Source organism: Elephas maximus, chromosome 3 (assembly GCF_024166365.1).
Source record: "Elephas maximus indicus isolate mEleMax1 chromosome 3, mEleMax1 primary haplotype, whole genome shotgun sequence".
NCBI classification, from domain to species: domain Eukaryota; kingdom Metazoa; phylum Chordata; class Mammalia; order Proboscidea; family Elephantidae; genus Elephas; species Elephas maximus.
Genome location: NC_064821.1, coordinates 21,333,157 through 21,356,682, shown reverse-complemented (window position 1 = coordinate 21,356,682; position 23,526 = coordinate 21,333,157). Strand labels below are relative to the sequence as shown.

Genomic DNA, 23,526 nt, shown 5'->3' with positions numbered 1-23,526 from the left:
CTCAAATATGGTAGTGAAATTAGGGCATTCCCAGATGAGCAGAAGTTTAGGGAATTTGCAAAAACCAAATGAAGATTACAAGAAACAGTAAAGGGAGCCCTCTGATTAGGAAATCAATAACATCAGATAACAACTCAAGACTAGAACACAGGACAAAACAGTCAATTATCAATTAAGATACGGTAGTCATAAAAATAAATCCAAGCTAAAACACTAAAAATAGGGAAAGAGAGAAGTCAATACCTAAAAGATGACAACATTAAAACAAAAAAGAGGGACTAAACAATGTAGTCATAGGTCTTTCATATGGAGAAAAAGTCTAGGTGATATAAAGAAATAGAAGATTAGTTTAAACTTAGAAAAATAGAGGTAAATATTAAGGTGACCACAAAGGAAACTAACAATCCTACACATCAAAATTAAAAAAGGAAAATATAAAGACCAAGCAAATACAAAATGAACAAAAATGCAAAAGATGAAAAGAAAAATACATACAAAAAAAGAATGAGCACAGAAAATTAAGTGGAACAAATAAACCCCCCCACACACAAAAAACATCAAAATGACAGCACTAAACTCATACCTATCAATAATTATGCTGAATGTAAGTGGACTGAATGCACCAATAAAGAGACAGAGAGTAGCAGAACGGATTAAAAAACACGATCTTTCTATATGCTGCCTACAGAAGACACACCTTAGACTTAAAGATACAAACTAAAACTCAAAGGATGGAGAAAAGAATATATATCAAGCAAACAACAATAAAAAAAAGAGTAGGAGTGGCAATATTAATGTCTGACAAAACAGACTTTAAAGCAAGATCAACCACAAAGGTTAAGTAAGGAAGGACACTATATAATGATTAAAGGGTCAATATACCAGAAGGACATAACCATAATAAGTATTTATACACCCAATGAAAGGGCTCCAAAATACATAAACTCTAACAGCATTGAAAAGAGAAACAGACAGCTCCACAATAATAGTAGAAGACTTCAAGATTCCACTTCCAGGGAAGAACAGAACATCCAGAAAGAACCTCAGTAAAGAAAAAAGGAAGATCTAAATGCCACAATCAACCAACTGGATCTCATACACTTATACAGGACACTCCACCCAACAGCAGCCAAGTATACTTTCTTTTCAAACACGCATGGAACATTCTCCAGAATAGACTACATATTAGGCCACAAAGCAAGCCTTAACAGAATCCAAAACATCAAAATATTACACAGCATCTTTTCTGGTCATAAAGCCAAAAAAGTGGAAATCAATAAAAGGAAAAAAAACAAACACATGAAAAGGGAACAACGGCTTTCTCAAAAACTACTGGGTTATAGAAGAAATTATGGTTGGAATAAAAAAAAATTCACAGAATCAAATGAGAATGAAAACACATTGTACCAGAACCTTTGGGATACAGCAAAAGCAGTGCTCTGAGGTCAGTTTACAACAAAAAAGGCACACATCCAAAAAGAAGAGAGGGCCAAAATCAAAACGGTAACCCAGAACTTTAACAAGTAGAAAGGGAACAGCAAAAGAAGTCCATGGGCACCAGAAGAAAGCAAATAACAAAAAACTAGAGCAGAATTAAATGAAATAGAGAATAGAAAAACAATTGAAAGATTTAACAAAGTTGATTCTTGGGAAAGATAAAAAAAAAATTACAATAAACCATTAGCCAAGCTGACAAAAGAAAAACAGGAGAGAAAGCAAATAACCCAAATAAGCAATGAGATGGGTAATATCATGACAGACCCAACTGAAAATAAAATAATTATAGCAGAATACTATGAAAAATTATGTTCCAACAAACTCAAAAATCTAGAGGAAATGCACAAATTTCTAGTAACACACTACCTACTCAAACTTACACAAAGTAATGTTGAAAACCTGTACAGAACCATAACAAGAGAAGAGATTGGAAAAGTTATTAAAAAACTCTCAAAAAAAAAAAAAAAAAAAAAAACCCTGGCCTTGACGACTTCACTGGAGAATTTTACCAAACTTTCAGAGAAGAGTTAACACCACTAGTACTAAAGATATTTCAGACAAAAGAAAAGGACGGAATACTCTCAAACTCATTCTAAGTAGCTAGCATAACCCTGATATCAAAACCAGGTAAAAAATCACAAAATTACAGACCAATATCCCTCATGAACATAGGACATCACATAGAGGAAATCACCAAGTCAATACCATTTACAATAGCACCCAAAAGTGTAAAATACTTAGGAATAAGTCTAACCAGAGATGTAAAACAACTATGCAAAGAAAACTACAAGACAGTACCACAAGAAACCAAATGAGACTTACATAAGGGAAAAAACATGCACTGCTTATGGATAGGAAGACTCAACACTGAGAAAATGTCAATTCTACCCATTGTGATCTACAGATACAATGTGATCCTAATCCAAATTCCAACATTTTTAAATGAGATGGAGAAACACATCACCAGCTTCATATGGAAAGGGCAGAGGCCCTAGATAAGTAAAGCATTAGTGAAGAAGAAGAACAAAGTGGGAGGCCTCACACTACCTAATTTTAGAACCTATTATACTGCCACAATAGTCAAAACAGCATGGTACTGGTACAACAACAGATATATAGGTCAATGGAACAGAATTGGGAGTCCAGACGTAAATTCATCCACTTATGAGCAGCTGGTATTTGACAAAGGCCCAAAGTCCGTTAAGTGGGAAAAAGAGAGTCTCTTTTTAACAAATGGTGCTGGCATAACTGGATATCCATCTGCAAAAAAAAGAAAAGAAACAAGACCCATACCTCAAACCAAGCACAAAAACTAATTCAAAATGGAGCAAAGACCTAAATATAAACTCTAAAATGAAAAGGATCATGGAAAAAAAAAATAGGGACAATGCTAGGAACCCTAATACATGGCATAGAGAATACAAACATTTCTAACAATGCACAAACACCAGAAGAGAAACTAGTTTACTGGGAGCTCTTAAAAATCAAACACTTATGCTCAACCAAAAAAGTCACCCAAAGAGTAAAAAGACAACCTATGCACTGGGAAAAGATTTTTGGCAATCCAATCAGAGTCTAGTCTCTAAAATTTACAAGATACTGCAAAACCTCAGCAACAAAAAGACAACCCAATTAAAAAATGGGCAAAGGATATGAACAGCACTTCACCAAGGAAGACATTCAGGTGGCTAACAGGTACAAGAGGAAATGCTCAGGATCATTAGCCATTAGAGAAATGCGAATCAAAACTACAATGATATACCATCTCACTCCAGCAAGGCTAGCATTAATCCAAAAAACACAAAATAATGAATGTTGGAGAGGTCGTGGAGAGACTGGAACACTTACACACTGCTGGTGGGAACGTCAAATGGTACAACTACTTTGGAAATCGTTTTGACGCTTCCTTAAAAAGCTACGAATAGAAGTACCATACAATCCAGCAATCCCACTCCTTGGAATGTATCCTAGAGAAATAAGAGCCCTCACACAAATGGATATATGGACACCCATGTTCATTGCACCACTGTTTACAATAGCAAAAAGTTGGCAACAACCAAGCTGCCCATCAACAGATGAATGGATAAACAAATTATGCTATATTCACACAAAGGAATAGATAAAGAACAAGGATAAATCTGTGAAACATCTCATAACATGGATGAAGCCGGAAGAATTATGCTAAGTGAAATTAGTCAGTCAAGAAAGGACAAATATTAGAGGAGACCACTATTATAAGAACTCAAGAAAATGTTTAAATACAGGAGAAAACATTCTTTGATGGTTATGAGGGTGAGAGGGAAGGAGAGGGATATTCACTAACTAGGTAGTAGAAAAGAATTCTTTTTGGTGAAGGGAAGGACAACACACAATACAAGGGAAGTCAGCACAACTGGACTGCATCCAAAGCTAAGAAGTTTCCTGAATACAACCAAACACTTCGAGGGTCAGAGTAGCAGGGTCTGGGGACTATGGTTTCAGGGGACATCTAGGTCAACTGGCATAACAAAGTGTATTAAGAAAATGTTCTTCATCCCACTGCGGCGAGTGATGTCTAGGGTTTAAATTCTAGCAAGCAGGCATCTAAGATTCATTAATTGGTCTCAAACCACCTGGAGCAAAGGATAATGAAGACCACCAAAGACAACAGGAAAATATGACCCCAAGAGACAGGAAGGGCCACATAAACCAGAGACTCCATCGGCCTGAGACTGGAAGAACTAGATGGTATCCAGCTACCACCAGTAAGGGCCCTGACAGGGAACACAACAGAGAATCCCTGATGGAGCAGGAGAAAACTATGATTGGAGGTCTCAAATTCTAGTATGAAGACCAGAATTAATGGTCTCACTGAGACTAGAGGGACCCCAGAGGACATGGCCCCCAGACTCTTTGTTAGCCCAAAACTAAAACCATTCCTGAAGCCAACTCTTCAGACAAAGATTACACTGGACTATAAGCCATAAAATGATACTGGTGAGTAGTGTGCTTCTTAGCTCAAGTAGACACATGAGACTATGTGGGCAGCTTCTGTCAGGAGGCAAGATGAAAAGGCAGAGGGGGACAGGAGCTGGTTGAATGGGCATGGGAAATACAGGGTGGAGAGGAGGAGTGTGCTGTCACATTATAGGGAGAGAAATTAGGGTCACATAACAATATGTACATTCGTTTTTGTATGAGAAAATGAGTTGAATTGTAAATGTCCTCTTAAACCACAATTAAAAAAAAAGAGAAGTACTATACAATCCAGCAACCCTACTCCTTGGATTATATCGTAGAGAAAGAAGAGCTGTCACATGAATAGATACATGCACACCTATGTTCATTGCAGCACTGTTCACAATAGCAAAAAATTAAAAAAATGTAGGTACCATGAACAGACAAATGGACGAACAAATTATGGTATATTCTCACAATGGAATACTATGCAATGATAAAGAACAATGATGAATCTGCGAGACATCTCATAACATGGATGAATCTGGAAGGCATTATGCTGAGTGAAATTAGTCAGTCGCAAAAGGACAAATATTGTAGGAGACCACTATTATAAGAACTGAAGAAAATGTTTAAACATTAACTAGACAGTAGACAAGAATTATTTTAGGTGAAGGGAAAAACAACATACAATACCAGGGAAAGTCAGCACAACTGGACTAAACCAAAAGGTAAGAAGTTTCCTGAATACAACCAAACACTTCAAAGGACAGAGTAGCAGAGACGGGGGTCTAGGGACCATGGTTTAAGGGGACATCTAGGTCAATTGGCATAACAACATTTATTGAGAAAATGTTCTGCATCCCAATTTGATGAGTCATGTCTAGGGTTTTAAAAGCCAGCAAGCAGCCATCTACAATGCATCAATTGTTCCCAACCCACCTGGAGCAAAGGAGAATGAAGAACACCAAAGACACAAGGGAAATATGAGCCCAAGAGACAGAAAGGGCCACAGAAACCAGAGACTCCATCAGCCTGAGACCAGAAGAACTAGTTAGTGTCCAGCTACCACCAATGACTGCCCTGACCCCTAGGGAACTAAACAGACAGTCCTTGATGGAGCAGGAGAAAAATGGGATGCAGAACTCAAATTCTAGTAAAAAGGCCAGACTTAATGGTCTGATTGAGACTGGAGGGACCCCAGAAGACATGGCCCCCCAACTCTCTGTTAACCAGAACTGAAACCATTCTCGAAACCAACTGTGTAGACAAAGATGAGACTTGACTACAAGACATAAAATAATACTCATGAAGACAGTGCTTCTTAGCTCAAGTAGGTAATAATAACAAGTAGGTACGTGATACTAAATGGGCAGCTCTTGTCCAGAGGAAGAGATGAGAAGGCAAAAAGGGACAAGAGCTGGTTGAATGGACACAGGAAATCCAGGGTAGAAAGGAGGAGTGTGCTGTCACATTACAGGGAGAGCAACTAGCATCACATGACAATGTGTATAAATATTTGTATGAGAAACTAACTTAAACTGTAAAATTTCACTTAAAGCAGAAGAAAAAAAAAACAGTGGAAAAAAACTATGACGGGCAGATTCTATTTGAATGGAAGAGTTCAGTAGTTTACATTCTTCTTTTTGAAGCCACTATGCCTTCTTATTTTTTATTATGTCATATGTTTGAAGTGAATGAGGTTAAGATGATGAAGAGAGACATAAAGCCATCTTATCTCAAATTGTTTTTCAAATAATATACCAAGAATACTACAGATTAGAAAGCAAAATTCATACAGAAACAGTTAACATGTAGTAAAATAAATTGATAAACACATGAAAATATTGAATCCATTAAAGATGAAGATTTTTAAGTGAATGTTCACATGGAACACCATCTTCGTATATTAAATACTTTTTGTCATCAAACTAAATCCACTGAGAGTAAGGATAAACCTCCATACTAGTGCCTAGCCAGTGATGTTGTGATTTCTCATAAAAAAAAAATAACTCCATTAAAAATCAAGAGCCAAAATATCAACCCACATTCCACTAATGTGAAGAAAAATGTGTATCAAAATTATTGGGACACAGCAAAAAAAAAGCTGATTATGAAACCCTAAAAAGGGAGTAACAGGTCTGTGTGTAGTGATCACAGTCAGAAGTGATCACAGAGAATGGCTTGAAATATGCTCTACGCAAATGTATAAAGATTAAGGATCAGGGATATTCAATGACACTTAGAAAGAAACAATTTGCATTTTACTATAACTTAGCTATATTTCTAAATATAATATTTGTACCCTCATACATACATTAAAACCTCACAGCTAAAATTGGAATCAGGCTTTCTAACATCATTGGTAAGATAGAGATGCTTTCAGTTGTACTCAAAAACGACTGCAATCCAATTAGAGAAGTATGGTATATCCACCTGTACAAGGTATGTGACTTGGAGGTGAGAAAAACAGGTAGAAAGAGGTAAATGGCTTGGAGCTGGTCTCCTAGGGGCTGGGAATCAGCCATCCTGAACTCTACCTTCTATTGTTTTGGTCTTTTAAGATTTGCAGTGGGATCAGAATGTCAGTAAAAGTGTTTGGTTAATGAGGAGCTTTGGATATTGAGCCCCCAGGGACACAGAGACTGCAAATAATCTACGTGTAACCACCTCACTCACTCACTTTAATACCGAAGATGCATGCAGACGGTACCACTTTTGTATTCCTCTCCCATCAAGAAGCAGCACACCTGATAGCCCACCCACAGATGACCCTCTTGCCGGGGAGCCTGGTGCCTCAACTTGGTCCCTCTGCCTTTCCTAAGGAAAGCTCTTCCATCTACACCATCCAACATCCAGGGCAGATGCCAAACGTTATTCCTCACTGATGCCAGTCAGGTAACCTGAATCCCATAGTTAATGTTTTGAAATGAGGACAGGTGTTTCAATACAGGTTCATCCAGCAGAATGATGCATGTGAAGATAGTATGAGCATGAAATGATTGGAATCAAGTCACCCCTAACCTCCTGCCTGTCTCCCAACTTCCTGACATGTTTCCTTGAATCTTCGCACTGATGGCAAGGAGTTGTGATTCTGCTAGTGTCCTCCTCTCTCTCCACAACGGCAAGGACCGTTTTCCTCCCGACCAGAAGCCTGCCCCATCTCAAACCGGATGACTGTTTTAAGATTCTGACATTTACTAACACTCTTGTAGTGGTGAAGAGGGTTTATCAACATCACCTTATTTTCCCTTTCCTGGTTTTTAACACACATTTGTATTACAGGTTTCCCCCGCTATCTGAAAGTAGAGTATTCCTATGAATCCTTTCATAAGTCGAAATGTTGTAAAATGAAGAAGCAATTACCATAAATTTATTTGAAAAAAATTTTTGAGAGTTGCCAGACTCAAAACATAACCCATTATTTCATACCAAATAACATATATAACCTAAAATAATGCTAACATATAGTGTTGATACACACATTTCAAAGCTATGGCAGTTTAATGCTGAGCGTAGTTTTAAGAGAAGGAGCTCTGGGAGAGTCTCTTATCACTAGAAAGGGTTCAATGCCTATTTAAAGGCCCACCGCAAAACACTGAACGCTGGTTTCGAGTTTCTCCTTTTTTTGTAAAAGTGAAAATCCAAGTCAAATTTCTTTTAGTTAGCAAAGCAAACAAGCACTGATGTGGGTCTTTTGAAAAAGCAAAGTGGCATAAAGTGAACTTTCAAAAACAGGGGATACCTGTATTTCTGTTGCCCAATTCTGATTTCTGAGGAAAGCAGTGGAATCTGACACAGACTCATCAGGCTGCCTCCAGAGTGTATCTAATTTTCTCTATAAAATTACCGAATATTTAAAATGATAATAGCACGAAGAGAGTAATAAAAAAAAACCACCCTCTCACCCTTTCCAAAATAAATAAATGTTCACACTCTGCTATATCAGCTTCTGCATCTTTTTTAAATAACCAAATAATATGCATGCAGATGGTAGCGCTTCTGTATTCACCTCCACTCCTCTTGTTCCCATAAAAAAAAAAAATGACTACCCTTTCACCCCTTTCCAAACTAAATAAATATTTACACTCTGCTATATCAGCTTCTGGTCTTTTTTGGTTTTTGTTTTGCCAAATAATGTGCACACTGACAGTATCACCATTGTATTCCTGTATTCCCCTCCATTCCTCCCATTCCCATCCCAAGATAGTGTTTGCTGACATTTGATTGTAAGTCACCTCATCATCTCTATCAGATCCATCAACAATATGGAACCTAGAAACCAAACAGGAGTTTCAGAATTCCTTCTCCTGGCACTGACAGAGGATCCCAAAGTGCAGCCTCTCCTTTTTAGCCTGTTTTTGTCCACATATCTGGTCACTGTCCTGGGAAACCTGCTCATCATCCTGGCTGTCAGCTCTGACCCCCACCTCCACACCCCCATGTACTTCTTTCTTTCCAATCTCTCATTTACTGACATCTGTTTCAGCACCACCACGATTCCAAAGATGCTGGTGAACCTCCAAGCACAGAATCAGAGCATCACTTATGCAGGATGCCTCACCCAGGCCTGCTTTGTCCTGATTTTTGGTAGTTTGGAAAGTTTTCTCCTTTCAGTAATGGCCTATGACCGCTATGTGGCCATTTGTCACCCACTGAGATACACAGCTATCATAAATCCCCACCTCTGTGGCCTGCTGAACCTAGTCTCCTTGCTCTTTAGCATTTTGGATGCCCTGCTCCACAGTCTGATGTTGTTGCAACTGTCCTTCTGCACAGACCTGGAAATTCCTTACTTCTTCTGTGAAGTTGTTCAGGTGATCAGAGTTGCCTGTTCTGAAACCCTCATCAATAACATCATCTTATGTTTTACGGCTAGCATACTGGGTGCTCTTCCTTTCTCTGGAATCATTTTCTCTTATACTCAAATTGTCTCTTCCATTTTGAGAATACCTTCAGCAGGTGGAAAGTATAAAGCTTTTTCTACCTGTGGTTCTCACCTTTCAGTTGTTTCCTTATTCTATGGGACAACTTTAGGTGCGTATATGAGTACAACATTTACACACTCTTCCAGGAAGACTGCAGTAGCTTCAATGCTGTACGCTGTAGTTACTCCCATGATGAACCCCTTCATCTACAGTCTGAGAAACAGGGACATGAAGGGAGCCTTTAGGAGCATTATCAGATGCACACCTGCTTTTCAGTGATTATATTATCTCCTTTGGGTTTGGATTTCTAGATTGCATCAAAGTGACAGAGTCACAGATGGCTGCAACAGACTCAGCTGTCATATCCAGACATCAAGCTCAGAGACACAAAATAGACTGTCCTTGGACCTATTGTTAATAGAGGACTTAGTATTAATAGACCTTTCCATAGAATCATACAGAGGATATCTCCTCCCATATGATCACTGAGGATAGCATCATATATCCCTTTCTAATCAAAGTTCTGTCTGGGAGAAAATAATTGCTATGAGAGCTTTATACTAACAATGCAGAGTATGTTTTCTCTTGAGAAGTTAATTCGTATAACCACCACAAGCACTTAATACAATGCCTGGCACCTAATACTCAATAAAATTTAACTAGGACCACTGTGTTCTATATGTTGCCATAATATATAAGGCTTATTATTTCTTGTTCTCACATATTTTCCACTTTCCTCAGGATGTTTATTGGTTTACCATTATTGTACATTTTAAGGTCATCTCTACTTTGAGGAGATAGCTCTTCCCCAGTAATCTTTTGAGTGCCTTCCAACCTGGGGGGCTCATCCTCCAGCACTATATCAGACAATGCTCAGCTGCTATTCATAAGGTTTTCATTGGCTAACGCTTTTCAGAAGTAGACTGCCAGGTCCCTCTTCTTAGTCTGTCTTAGTCTGGAAGCTCAGCTGAAACCTGTCCTCCATGAGTGACCCTGCTGGTATCTGAATACCAGTGGCATAACTCCCAGCATCACAGCAACACACAAGCCCCCACAGTATGACAAACTGACAGACAGGTGGTACGAGTCAAAATGAGAAGAAACAGCTGCAAACATCCATTAATAATCGGAACCTGGAATGTAAGAAGTATGAATCTAGGAAAATTGGAAATTGTCAAAAGTGAAATGGAACACATAAACATCAATATCCCAGGCACTAGTGAGCTGAAATGGACTGGTATTGGCCATTTTGAATTGGACAATCATATAGTCTACTATGCTGGGAATGACAACTCGAAGAGGAATGGTGTTGCATTCATCATCGAAAAGAACGTTTCAAGATCTATCCTGAAGTATAACACTGTCCGTGATACGATAATATCCATACACCTACAAGGAAGACCAGTTAATATGACTATTATTCAAATTTATGCACCAACCACTAAGGTCAAAGATGAAGAAATAGAAGATTTTAATCAGCTGCTGCAGTCTGAAATTAATCAAACATGCAATCAAGATGCATTGATAATTACTGGCGATTGGAATACAAAAGCTGGAAACAAAGAAGGATCAGTAGTTTGGAAAATATGCCCTTGGTGATAGAAACAATGCTGTAGATAGAATGATGGAATTTTGCAAGATCAATGACTTCTTCATTGCAAAAACCTTCTTTTACCAACATAAACGGAGACTATATATATATATATTTTTTTATACACATGGACCTCACCAGATGGAACACAGAAACCAAATCGACTACATCTGTGGAAAGAGACGATGGAAAAGCTCAATATCATCAGTCAGAACAAGGCCAGGGGCCAACTGTGGAACAGACCATCAATTACTCATATGCAAATTCAAGCTGAAGCTGAAGAAAATCAGAGCAAGTCCACGAAAGCCAAAATATGACCTTGAGTATATCCCGCCTGAATTTAGAGACCATCTCAAGAATAAATTTGACATATTGAACACTAGTGACCAAAGACCAGATGAGTTGTGGAATGACATCAAGGACATCATCCATGAAGAAAGCAAGAGGTCACTGAAAAGACAGGAAAGAAAGAAAAGACCAAGGTGGATGTCAGTGGAGACTCTGAAACTTGCTCTTGAGTGTCGAGCAGCTAAAGCAAAAGGAAGAATTGATGAAGTAAAAGCACTGAACAGAAGATTTCAAAGGGCCTCTCGAGAAGACAAAGTAAAGTATTGTAATGACATGTACAAAGAGCTGGAGATGGAAAACCAAAAGGGAAGAATACGCTCGGCATTTCTCAAGCTGAAAGAACTGAAGAAAAAATTCAAGTCTCGATTTGCAATAGTGAAGGATTCCATGGGAAAAATATTACATGATGCAGGAAGCATCAAAAGAAGATGGAAAGAATACACAGAGTCATTATACCAAAAAGAATTAGTCGATATTTAGGCATTTCAAGAGGCAGAATATGATCAGGAACCGATGGTACTGAAAGAAGAAGTCCAAGCTGCTCTGAAGGCATTGGCGAAAAACAAGGCTCCAGGAATTGATGGAATATCAGTTGAGATGTTTCAACAAACAGATGCAGGTCTGGAGATGTTCATTTGTCTATGCCAAGAAATATGGAAGACAGCTTCCTGGCCAACTGACTGGAAGAGATCCGTATTTATGCCTATTCCCAAGAAAGGTGATCCAACCGATTGCGGAAACTACAAAACAATGTCATTAATATCACAAGTAAGCTTAAGATCCTTCAAAAATGGCTGGAGCAGTATATCGACAGGGAACTGCCAGAAATTCAGACCAGTTTCAGAACAGGACATGGAACCAGGGATATCACTGCTGATGTCAGATAGATCCTGGCTGAAAGCAGAGAATACTAGAAAGATGTTTACCTGTGTTTTATTGACTATGCAAAGGCATTCTACTGTGTGGATCATAACAAACTATGGGAAACACTGTGAAGAATGGGAATTCGAGAACACTGAATTGTGCTCATGAGGAACCTTTACATAGATCAAGAGGCAGTTGTTCGGACAGAACAAGGGGATACTGATCAGTTTAAAGTCAGGAAAGGTGTGTGTCAGGATTGTATTCTTTCACCATATCTATTTAATCTGTATGCTGAACAAATAATCCGAGAAGCTGGACTATATGAAGAAGAACGGGGCATCAGAATTGGAGGAAGACTCATTAACAACCTGGGTTATGCAGATGACACAACCTTGCTTGCTGAAAGTGAAGAGAACTTGAAGCACTTACTGATGAAGATCAAAGACCACAGCCTTCAGTATGGATTGCACCTCAACATAAAGAAAACAAAAATCCTTACAACTGGACCAATGAGCAATATTATGATAAACGGAGAAAAGATGGAAGTTGTCAAGGATTTCATTTTACTTGGATCCACAATCAACAGCCATGGAAGCAGCAGTCAAGAAATCAAAAGACGCATTGGGCAAATCTGCTGCAAAGGACCTCTTCAAAGTGTTGAAGAGCAAAGATGTCACCCTGAAGACTAAGGTGTGCCTGACCCAAGCCATGGTATTTTCAATCACATCGTATGCATGTGAAAACTGGACAATGAATAAGGAAGACGGAAGAGGAGTTGACGCCTTTGAATTACGGTGTTGGTGAAAAATATCGGCTATACCATGGACCGCGAAAAGAAGGAACAAATCTGTGTTGGAAGAAGTGCGGCCAGAATGCTCCTTAGAGGCAAGGATGGCGAGACTGCATCTCATACACTTTGGACATGTTGTCAGGAGGGCTCGGTCCCTGGAGAAGGACACCATGCTTGGCAGAGTACAGGGTCAGCGGAAAAGACGAAGACCCTCAGCGAAGTGGATTGACACAGCGGCTGCAACAATGAGTCCAAGCAAAGCAACGATTTTAAGGATGGCGCAGGACCGGGCGGTGTTCCGTTCTGTTGTTCCCAGGGTCGCTGTGAGTCGGAACTGACCCGACGGCACCGAACAACAACGACATTAGCACATTTTACTCATCTTTGTAATTAGATCAGATGAGTAATTGTTGAGCAGGCAGGGAAGGGTTGGGAGTCTGTTTTGGAACCACATTTGCTTGGATCTTTATTAAAAAAAACAAAAATATTCATCAGAATGTATATGAGATGTCACTTTTCTCTTTAGTCACCTTATTTTGCTGTTTTTCTTTCTCATCTCTGGTGAGTCCACACAGAGGCTGAGTAAAATTAACGGAATCATTGAAGTTTTAGGGGATTGGTTGTACTCTTAGGGATCTCATACAAAAGTTTGTAATGTATTTTTATGAGGAAAATAATTTTTTCTGTGGACATGAACTTTATTTTGAGGAAGATGTATACAGTGTAAAATAGAATGGGACAAAGGGGAAGTTGGCAGACTTAGGGAGATCACTTTTCCACAACTACAAAGAAGCAGAGCCATCAGTCAGAACCGTCTCTGGGTGCTGGGGTGACAACAAAACAGATCTCATAGGAGAATTAATGACGTGGCTGGAGAGACTTCCGATCACCATTGATAGTGGCAGTGGGATTGTGTTCAGCACTAAATCAGGAGGTCAGCTCCTCCCCAGACACACAGGTGTACTGTAGTACAAAGTTTTCTCCCTTTGCATTCATTAAACACTTGCAGAGATGAGTCACCTGAGGCCTTGTTCATATTGCTGTTTTCCATACCTCACCCAAGACCTACTGACTTTGATATCTGGGGAGTCATCTGAAGGATGAACATTCTAAATAATTACTTCTTTGAGATTTTGATGCAGGCTGAAGTTTCAGAAGTACAGCTTTAATATTAGACGATAAGAGAATGGATTTAGAATCTAGAATATAAAAGAATCTGGAAAGTGGAATCTTCTCAATTTTACTTATTATTAAAATATCATGTGCAAAGTACCATATGAAATGTATCAATAGCTCTTAAGGAATAGTAATATAATGAAAACTCACATACCCATGACCTGGGTTACAAAATAAAGTAATGACATCGCCATATAATTCAATGAATACTCTCCCAGTCTTTTGCTCTGTACCCTCCTGTTGGCAAACACTACCTTGAAATCTATATTTATCATTTTCTCTGAAGTTCTTCTTTTTGTTGAATCTTATTGTTATGGATTTAATTATGCCTCCTGAAAAGAGAGGTTGAAGTCTTAACTCCTGTTAATGTGACTTTGTTTGGGAATAAAATCTTTGAAGATGTTATCTGTTAACATAATGTCATACTGGAGTAGGGAGTGTCTTAAACCAATATGAGTGGTGTCGTTATAAAAGAGAAGATATTGAGACAGAGAGTCAAAGAAGGAGGATGTCATGTGAAGACAAAGGGAGAGATGGATTTACGCTGCAGCTACAAGCTAAAGAATTCATAGGGATACCAGAAGTTGGGAGAGACAAGAAAGGATCTTCCCTCAGAGGTTCAGACGGTACGTAGTCCTGTTGACAACCTGAATTTGGATTTTAACCTCCAGAATTTTGATAGATTTTTTTTTTCTCATTTTAAGCCACTCACTTTGTGGTAGTTTGATATTGCAGCCCTGTATAATTAATATTGTTGTTTTGAGTAATTCCAAATCGTAGTGACCCTATGTAGCAGAGTACAGCTGCCCCATAGGGTTTTATAAGCTGTAATCTTTATGGAAGCAAATCACCAGGTCTTTCTCTCACAGGGCTTTTGGATGGTTTCCAACCACCATCCTTTTGGCTAGCAGCCAAGGGCTTTATCATTGAGCCACCAGGGCTCCTTTGATACACCTGTGAAATTGCCAGCATTTGATTGTACTTGCTCTACAAAACTGGTAATATGATTCAAGATAGTCCTTTTATCACTCCTGGGTGTATTCCTACACAATTTATAAATTTGACTATTTTTAAACTTACTAATAGTGAAATTGTCATCAATGTATTCTCTGTCCTGATTGCGCTTTTGAAATTCAATCATGTTACTTTGTGTAATCATAATTCATTTATTTTCAATGCTGTATATTTTTACATTATGTGTGGTGACATTACAAAATATGTATCCCTGCCGATGTTGATGGAAATTTTGGTAGCTAATTTTCTATTATGAATAAATCTGTTTAAATATACCCATGTATGTCTCTTGGTGGAAATGATAGTGAATTTCATACTGGGGTGGAATTTTGGGGTGTAGGGAAGCACCTACTCTGCTTTGAGAACTTCCAAAGAGTTTTCTTCAGTGGATGAATGAATTTAAACATCCGTAAGAAGTTCCTGATGATCCATGTCATTGCTGATACATTTTCACTTATTCTATTCAGTGGGTGTGGAAATTATTTCCTCTAGATTATTTCATGCCATTTCTTTTATTATCGATGAAGCCAAGCACCTTCTCACGTATTTATGAGCCATTTATTTTTCCTCTTGTGGAGATTTCCTCTCTTGTGTTTCTATTGAGCTGTTTATCCTTTTCTTACTAACGCATACCAATTCTTTATACAACCAGGATGTCAGTTATATGCACAGCTATTTCTTCTTTAGATGCATGGCTTGTTTTTGCATATCCTTTATAGTGTTTTCAGATGAACACAGGTGCTTAGTTTTAATACAGTTTTATTTCTCACAACTTTCCGTGATGGACTGTGCTCAATCAACAGATCTCGTTTTTGGAACTAGTTACCTAAAAACTAAAGAATTTATAGCTTTTCTTTTACATTTGAAGCCTGGACCCACCTGTAATTTACTTTTCCCTTTCATATGATACAGGAATTCAAGTTCATTTTTATGTTGCTGAATCCTTTATTAAATAATCCATCCATTCACTGTAATGGCACTGCTGCAATAAATAGTGTCCCTTTATATCCTGGTCTTTATATGGACTGTCTCTTGATCAATAAGTCCTTTGACCTATCCATGTACTCCAATTTCAGGTCTTAATTATTTTAACATAACGTTCAGCTAGGAATACATTTGTTGTCATAACAATTTCCAACATCATCCAGTTAGAACCACAGAGGTATCACAGGTTGAATGTTTTCCTGATAATTTGCAATTTACTACAAAAATCTTGACAGCAAAGAGCCACAATTTCAACTTAAGGTGTGTAATATGAAAAAAAAGAATGTATATTGAACCTAGTAGTCTGGAATTAGGAAATGTTGGAAAGAAAGTATCTGTTACATACTCAGTCCATTTTGATTACAAACACTGTATTAGAAAGGCTAGAATAGATTCTGCAGAAACGACATTAACGTTCAATGAGCCATATGTAGAATTAGCTTTTAGAACCTGTATTTTTAGGGTACATTTGCTATATTATCACTTGGATTTTTACAAGTACTATCTATCTATCTCTATGGGTCTGTCTGTCTGTCCCTCTCTCTACCTATACAGCAGTAAAATAAAGTGTCTTTTAAGCCCATACATGGTATCAGTCTTCTTGATATTGTTATTAGGACAGAGGTGCCTTCAAATGCACCTAAAGAAAGAAGAGTAGAATTAATTTACAGAAGGGAGGGTTGTCCATGTGTGCAAAGGCCTGAAAAGGGTGTGAGCAGGAAGAATTGGGGGGAGAGGATGGCATATTTCTGGTGTGGGTACGGGAATTATGCAACGTAAAATGATTCCTTCTTTGAGCCTTGTTCCTCAAGGATCTGCAATGCTCTAAGATCAGAATGGAGCCCTGGTTGCACAGTGGGTAAGAGTTATGTCTCCTAACTAAAAAGTCTGCAGTTTGAATCCACCAGTCGCTCCCTGGGAACCCTATAGGACCATTCTACTTTGTCCTATAGGGTTGCTATGAGTCGGAATGGACTAGTCGGCAATGGGTTTGCTTTGGTTTTTGAAGATCAAAATGATAGCAAAAAACATTTACTAATGAGGAACTTTGGCTTTGGAAAGTTCAAGGGCCATAAAGACTGCAAAGAGTACACCTTTGACAACACATTCAACAGCCCTTTCTAGGTCCATGGACTGTACACCTGAGCCCAGGGACCATTCCTTCTGCACATTTCTCATCCTTGTAAAACCCCATAATGAAGTTTTTTTTTTTTTTTACTGTGGTAAAATATATATAAGAAAACATTTGCTATTTAAACCATTTTTAAGGATGTTGTTGTTGTTAAAAAAAAAGTTAGGTGCTGTCAAATTTGTTCCAACTCATACTGACACTTTCCACAACAGAATGAAACACTGCCCAGTGCTGAGCCATCCTCACAATTGTTGCTATGTTTGAGCTCATTATTTCAGCAACTCTGTCAATCCATCTTGTTGAAGATCTTCTTTTTTGCTGACCCTCTACTTTACCAAGCATGATGTCCTTCTCCAGGTACTGATCCCTCCTTATAACATGTCCAAAGTATGTGAGACGTAATCTCGCCATATCTGCTTCTAAGGAGCATTCTGGTTGTGCTTCCTCCAAGACAGATTTGTTCCCAGTCCATGGTATATTCAGTATTCATCACCAACACCATAATTCAAAGGTGTCAATTTTTCTTCAGCTTTCCATATTCATTGTCCAGCTTTCCCATGCATATGAGGCAACTGAAAACACCATACCTTGGGTCAGGCTCACCGTGGTCTTCAAGATGACATCTTTGCTTTTTGACACTTCAGAGAGGTCTTTTGCAGCAGATTTGCCTAATGTTAGGCGACTTTGATTTCTTGACTGCTGTTTCCATGGGCGTTGATTGTGAATCTAAGTAAAATGAAATCCTTGACAACTTCAATCTTTTCTCTGTTTATCACGATGTTGCTTATCAGTCCAGTTGTGAGGATTTTTGTTTTCTGTATGTTGCAATGTAATCAACACTGAAGGCTGTGGTCTTTGGTATTCATCAGTAAGTGCTTCAAGTCCTCTTCAATTTCAGCAACAAAGGTTGTGCCATCTTTATAATGCACTTTGTTAATGGGTCTTCCTCCAATTCTGATGCCCCATTTTTTTTCTTATAGTCCAGCTTCTTGGGTTATTTGCTCAGCATACAGATTGAATAAGTATGGTGAAAGGATACAATCCTGGCACACACCTCTCCTGACTTTAAATCACACAGTATCCCCTCGTTCAGTTATAAATAAGTTCATGTGTCTAGTTGTACAACTATCACCAGTATCCATTTCTGAGTGGTTTTCCTCACCACAAATAGAAACCACTTATTGTTTATACATTCATTTGTTGATTGATGCTTGGGTTGTTTACACATTTTGGCTATTGTGAAAAATACTGCAATCAATGCTGTTGTAAAGCAACATGAGTCTCTGCCTACAAGACTTTTGGATATATATGTGGGAGTAGAAGTGGTAATTCTAGGTTTAACTTTTTGAAGAAACACTAAAGTGTTTTCCAACATGCTGCACCATTTTACATTCCCACCAGCAATGAATGAGCATTCCAGTTTCTCCACATTCTCATCAATACTTGTTAATTTCCAAATTTCTGATGATACCCATCCTGGTAGATGTGAGGGGGTATCTGATTGTAGTTTTGATTTATATTTCCCTTAGGACTATGGATGTTCAGCATCTTTCTATGTGCTTGCTGGCCATTTGTATATCTTCTTTGGAGAAATGTCTATTCAAGTTCTTAGCCCATTTTCAAATTTGGTTGTCTGTCTTTTTCTCATTGAGTTGTAAGAATTTTTTCAGTTGTCTGTACATGAATCCCTTATCAGATACATGATTCCCAAATATTTTCTCCCATTTTGTAGGTTGTCCCTTCCTTTCCTTGATAAGGTGCTTTGAATTATAAAAGCTTTAAATTTATTTTTACTTTTAATACCATTTTCATTAAAACATAACTTCTGTACCACAAAGCCCATCCTTTTCAAATGTACAATTCAGTGATTTTTACAGTGATTCACAAAGTTTTTCATCAATCATCATTATGTAATTCCAGACATTCTCATCACCCCCAAAAATGAAACCCCATACCTGTTAGCAGTACCTGCACATTGGTCTGATCACTCACCCCGTAGAAACCACTAATCTTATTTCTCTCTATGGCTTTGACAATTCTGGGTATTTCATATACATGAAATCATAAAATATATGGCTTTATTTGGCCTGGTTTCTTTCATTTAGGGTAACGTTTTCAAGGTTTATCCACGTTGGAGAAAGTATCATAGCTTCATTCCTTTTTTGGCTGAATAATATTCCATTTTAAAGCCATACCACATTTTGGTTATTAATTCATGGGCTGATAGACATTTGAGGTTTATATATATATATATATGGTGACTAATGCTGATATAAACATTTGAGTACAAGTTCTTGTGTAGGCATAGATTTTCAATTACATTGAGTACGTACCTGGGTGTGGGAATTCCTGAGCTATAAAGTAACACTGTATTTTACACTTTGAGGAATTGCCAAACTGTTTTACAAAGTGGTTGAATGACTTTACATTTCCACCAGCTGTCTATGAGGGTTCCAATTTCTCTGCATCTTTCCAACACTTGTTATTATCTGTACAGACATAGAAGGACTCTATATTAAATGAGGCAGGAAGCATCAAAAGAAGATGGAAGGTATACAAAGAGTCACTGTACCAAAAAAAGAATTGGTCTATGTTCAACCATTTTAAGAGGTAGGATATGATTGAGAGCCAATGGTCTGAAGGGAGAGGTCCAAGCTGTACCAAGAGTACTGGCAAAAAGCAAGCTCCAAGAATTGACAGAATAGCAACTGAAATGTGTCAACAAATGGATGCAGCACTGGAAGTGCTCACTCGTCTATGCAGATAAATTTGAAAGACAGCTATCTGGCCAACCTACTGGAAGATATTCATATTTTATACTGTGCAAATTATCAAACAATATCATTAATATACTCAAGTAAAATTTTGCTGAAGATGACTCAAAGTGGTTGCAGCAGTACATCAACAGGGAACTGCCAGAAATTCAAGCTGGATTCAGAAGAGGGCATTGAACAAGTGATATCATTGCTGAGGTCAGATGGATCATGGTTGAAAGCAGAGTCTACCGGAAGGATGTTTACCTGTGTTTTATGGAGTATGCAAAGGCATTCTGCTGTGTGGATCATAACAAATTATGGATAACCTTGTGAAAAATGGAATTCCAGAATACTTCATTGTGCTTATCAGGAACTTGTACTGATATCAAGAGCCAGTCTTTCAAACAGAACAAGGGGATACTGTGTGACTTAAAGTCAGGAAAGGTGTGTGTCAGGGTGGTATCTTTCACCATACTTATCCAATCTGTATGCTGAGGAAATAATCCAAGAAGCTGGACTATATAAAGAAGATGACATCAGAATTGGAGAAAGACTCATTAACAACCTGTGTTTTGCAGATAACACAACCTTCCTTGCTGAAAGTGAAGAGGACTTGAAGTACATACTGATGAAGATCAATGACTACAGCCTTCAGTATGAATTACACCTCAACATAATGAAAATAAAAATCCTCACAAATAGACCAATAAGGAACATCATGAGAAATGGAGAAAAGATTGAAGTTGTCAAGGATTTCATTTTACTTGGATTTAGATAAACACCCACAGAAGCAGCACTTAAGAAATCAAACGACGCATTGCATTGATCAAATCTGCTGCAAAAGACTTTGTTTTTAGTTTTTATTTTGCTTTAAGTGAAAGTTTACAAATCAGTCAGTCTCTCATACAAAAGTATATACACACCTTGCTATATACTCCTAATTGCTCTCCCCCTAAAGAGACAGCACACTCCTTCCCTCCACTCTCTCTTTTTTGTCCATTCGGACACCTTCTGACTCCCTCTGCCCTCTCATCTCCCCTCCAGACAGGAGATGCCAACATAGTCTCATGTGTCGACTTGATCCGAGAAGTTCATTCTTCACCAGAATCATTTTATATCCCGTAGTCCAGTCCAACCTTGTCTGAAAAGTTGGCTTTGGGAACAGTTCCTGTCTTGGGTCAACAGAAGGTCTCCAGTCCAATCTTGTCTGAAGAGTTGGCTTTGGGAATAGTTTCTGTCTTGGGTCAACAGAAGGTCTCAGGACCATGACCTCCGGAGTCATTCTAGTCTCAGTCAGACCACTAAGTCCAGTCTTTTTTTGCAAATTTGGGGTCTGCATCCCACTGCTCTCCTGCTCCCTCAGGGGTTCTCTGTTGTGTTGGCTGTCAGAGTAATCATCAGTTGTAGCTGGGCACCATCTAGTTCTCCTGGTCTCAGGCTGATGTAGTCTCTGGTTTTTGTGGTCCTTTCTGTCTCTTGGGCTCATAATTATCTTATTGCTTAGTGTTTTTCACTCTGCTTTGCTCCAGCTGGGCTGAGACCCATTGATGCATTTCAGATGGCCATTTGCTAGCATTTAAGACCCCAGAAGCCATTCCCCAAAGTGGAACGCAGAATGTTTTCTTAATAGATCTGATTATGCCAATTCACTTAGATGTCCCCTGAAACCATGGCCCCCAAACCTCGCCCCTACTACACTGGCCTTCGAAGCACTGAGTTTATTCAGAAAACTTCTTTGCTTTTGGTTTATTCCAGGTGTGCTGACCTCAACTGTATGTATGTTGTCTTTCCCTCCACCTAAAATAATTAGTGGAAACCCCTCTCCCTCCTTTCCTCCCTCCACCCTCTCATGACCATCAAACAATATTTTCTTCTCTGTTTAAACTGTTTCTCAAGATCTTATAATAGTGCTCTTATACAATATTTGTCCTTTTGTGACTGACTAATTTCACTCAGCATAAGGCCTTCCAGATTCCTCCATGTTATGAAATGTTTGACGGATTTATCATTGTTCTTTTTTGATGCGTAATATTCCATTGTGAGAATATACCATAATTTATTTATCCATTCATTGATGGGCACTTTGGTTGCTTCCACCTTTCTGCTGTTGTAAACACTGCTGCAACGAACATGGGTGTGCTTATATCTGTTCGTGTAAAGGCTCTTTTTTCTCTAAGATATATTCCAAGGAGTGGGATTGCTGAATCCAATGGTACTTCTATTTATAGTTTTTTAAGGAAGTGTCAAATCAATTTCCAAAGTGGCTGTACCATTTTACATTCCCACCAGCAGTGTACAAGTTTTTTAGTCTCTCTCCACAACCTCTCCAACATTTATTGTTTTGTGTTTTTTTGATTAATGCCAGCCTTGTTGGAATGAGATGGAATCTCATTGTAGTTTCGATTGGCATTTCTCTAATGGCTACTGAACGTGAGCATTTCCTCATGTTTCTGCAAGCCACTGAATGTCTTCTTTAGTGAAGTGTCTGTTCATATCTTTTGCCCACTTTTTAATTGTGTTGTTTGTTTTTTTGTAGTTGAGTTTTTGCAGTATCATGTAGATTTCAGAGATCAGGCACTAATCAGAAATGTCATAGCTAAAAACTTTTTCCGAATCTGTAGGTAATCTTTTTACTTGTTTGGTAAAGTCTTTGGATGAGCACAGGTGTTTGATTTTTAGGAGCTTCCAGTTATCTAGTTTCTCTTCTGCATTGTTAGTAATGTTTTGTATACTGTTTATGCCATGTATTACGGCTCCTAACATTGTCCCTATTTTTTCTTCCAAGATCTTTATCATTTTAGATTTTATATTTAGGTCTTTGATGCATTTTGAGCTTGTTTTTGTGCCTGGTGTGAGTTATGGGTCTTGTGTCATTTTTTTGCAGATGGGTATCCAGTTATGCCAACACTGTTGCTTAAAGAGACTGTCTTTTCCCCATTTAACTGACTCTGGGCCTTTGTTAAATGTGAGCTTCTCATGTGCGGATGGATTTAAGTCTGGATCCTCAATTCTGTTCCATTGGTCTATGTATCTGTTTTTATACAAGTACCAGGCAGTTGTCACTATTGTGGCAGTATAATAGGCTCAAAATCAGAAAGAGTGTGGCCGCCTACCTTTTTCTTCATTTTCAGCAATGCTTTACTTCTCCGGGGCCTCTTTCCCTTCCATATGAAGTTGGTGATTTGCTTCTCCATCTCATTACAAAATGTCGTTGGTATTTCAACTGGAATTGCATTGTATGTACAGGTCGTTTTTGTAGAATAGACATTTTTAAAATGTTAAATGTTCCTATGCATATGCACGTGAAAGCTGAACAGTGAATAAGGAAGACCGAGGAACTGATGCCTTTGAATTGTCGTGTTGGCAAGGAATACTGAATACACCATGGACTGCCAAAAGAACAAACAAATCTGTCGTGGAAGAAGTACAGCCAGAATGCTCGTTAGAAGCAAGGATGGTGAGACTGCGTCTTACATCCTTTGGACATGTTGTCAGGAGAAATCAGTTCC

General features: G+C 38.4%; 1 protein-coding gene across 1 annotated transcript; it reads left to right on the top strand.

The window, feature by feature from the left end:
- Positions 1-8,702: 8,702 nt before the first annotated feature.
- LOC126071030 (olfactory receptor 7G2-like) lies at positions 8,703-9,641 on the top strand. The gene has a single exon (XM_049875339.1). The coding sequence runs from the start codon at positions 8,703-8,705 to the stop codon at positions 9,639-9,641; it is 939 nt and encodes a 312-aa protein (XP_049731296.1).
- The last annotated feature ends 13,885 nt before the right edge of the window (positions 9,642-23,526 follow it).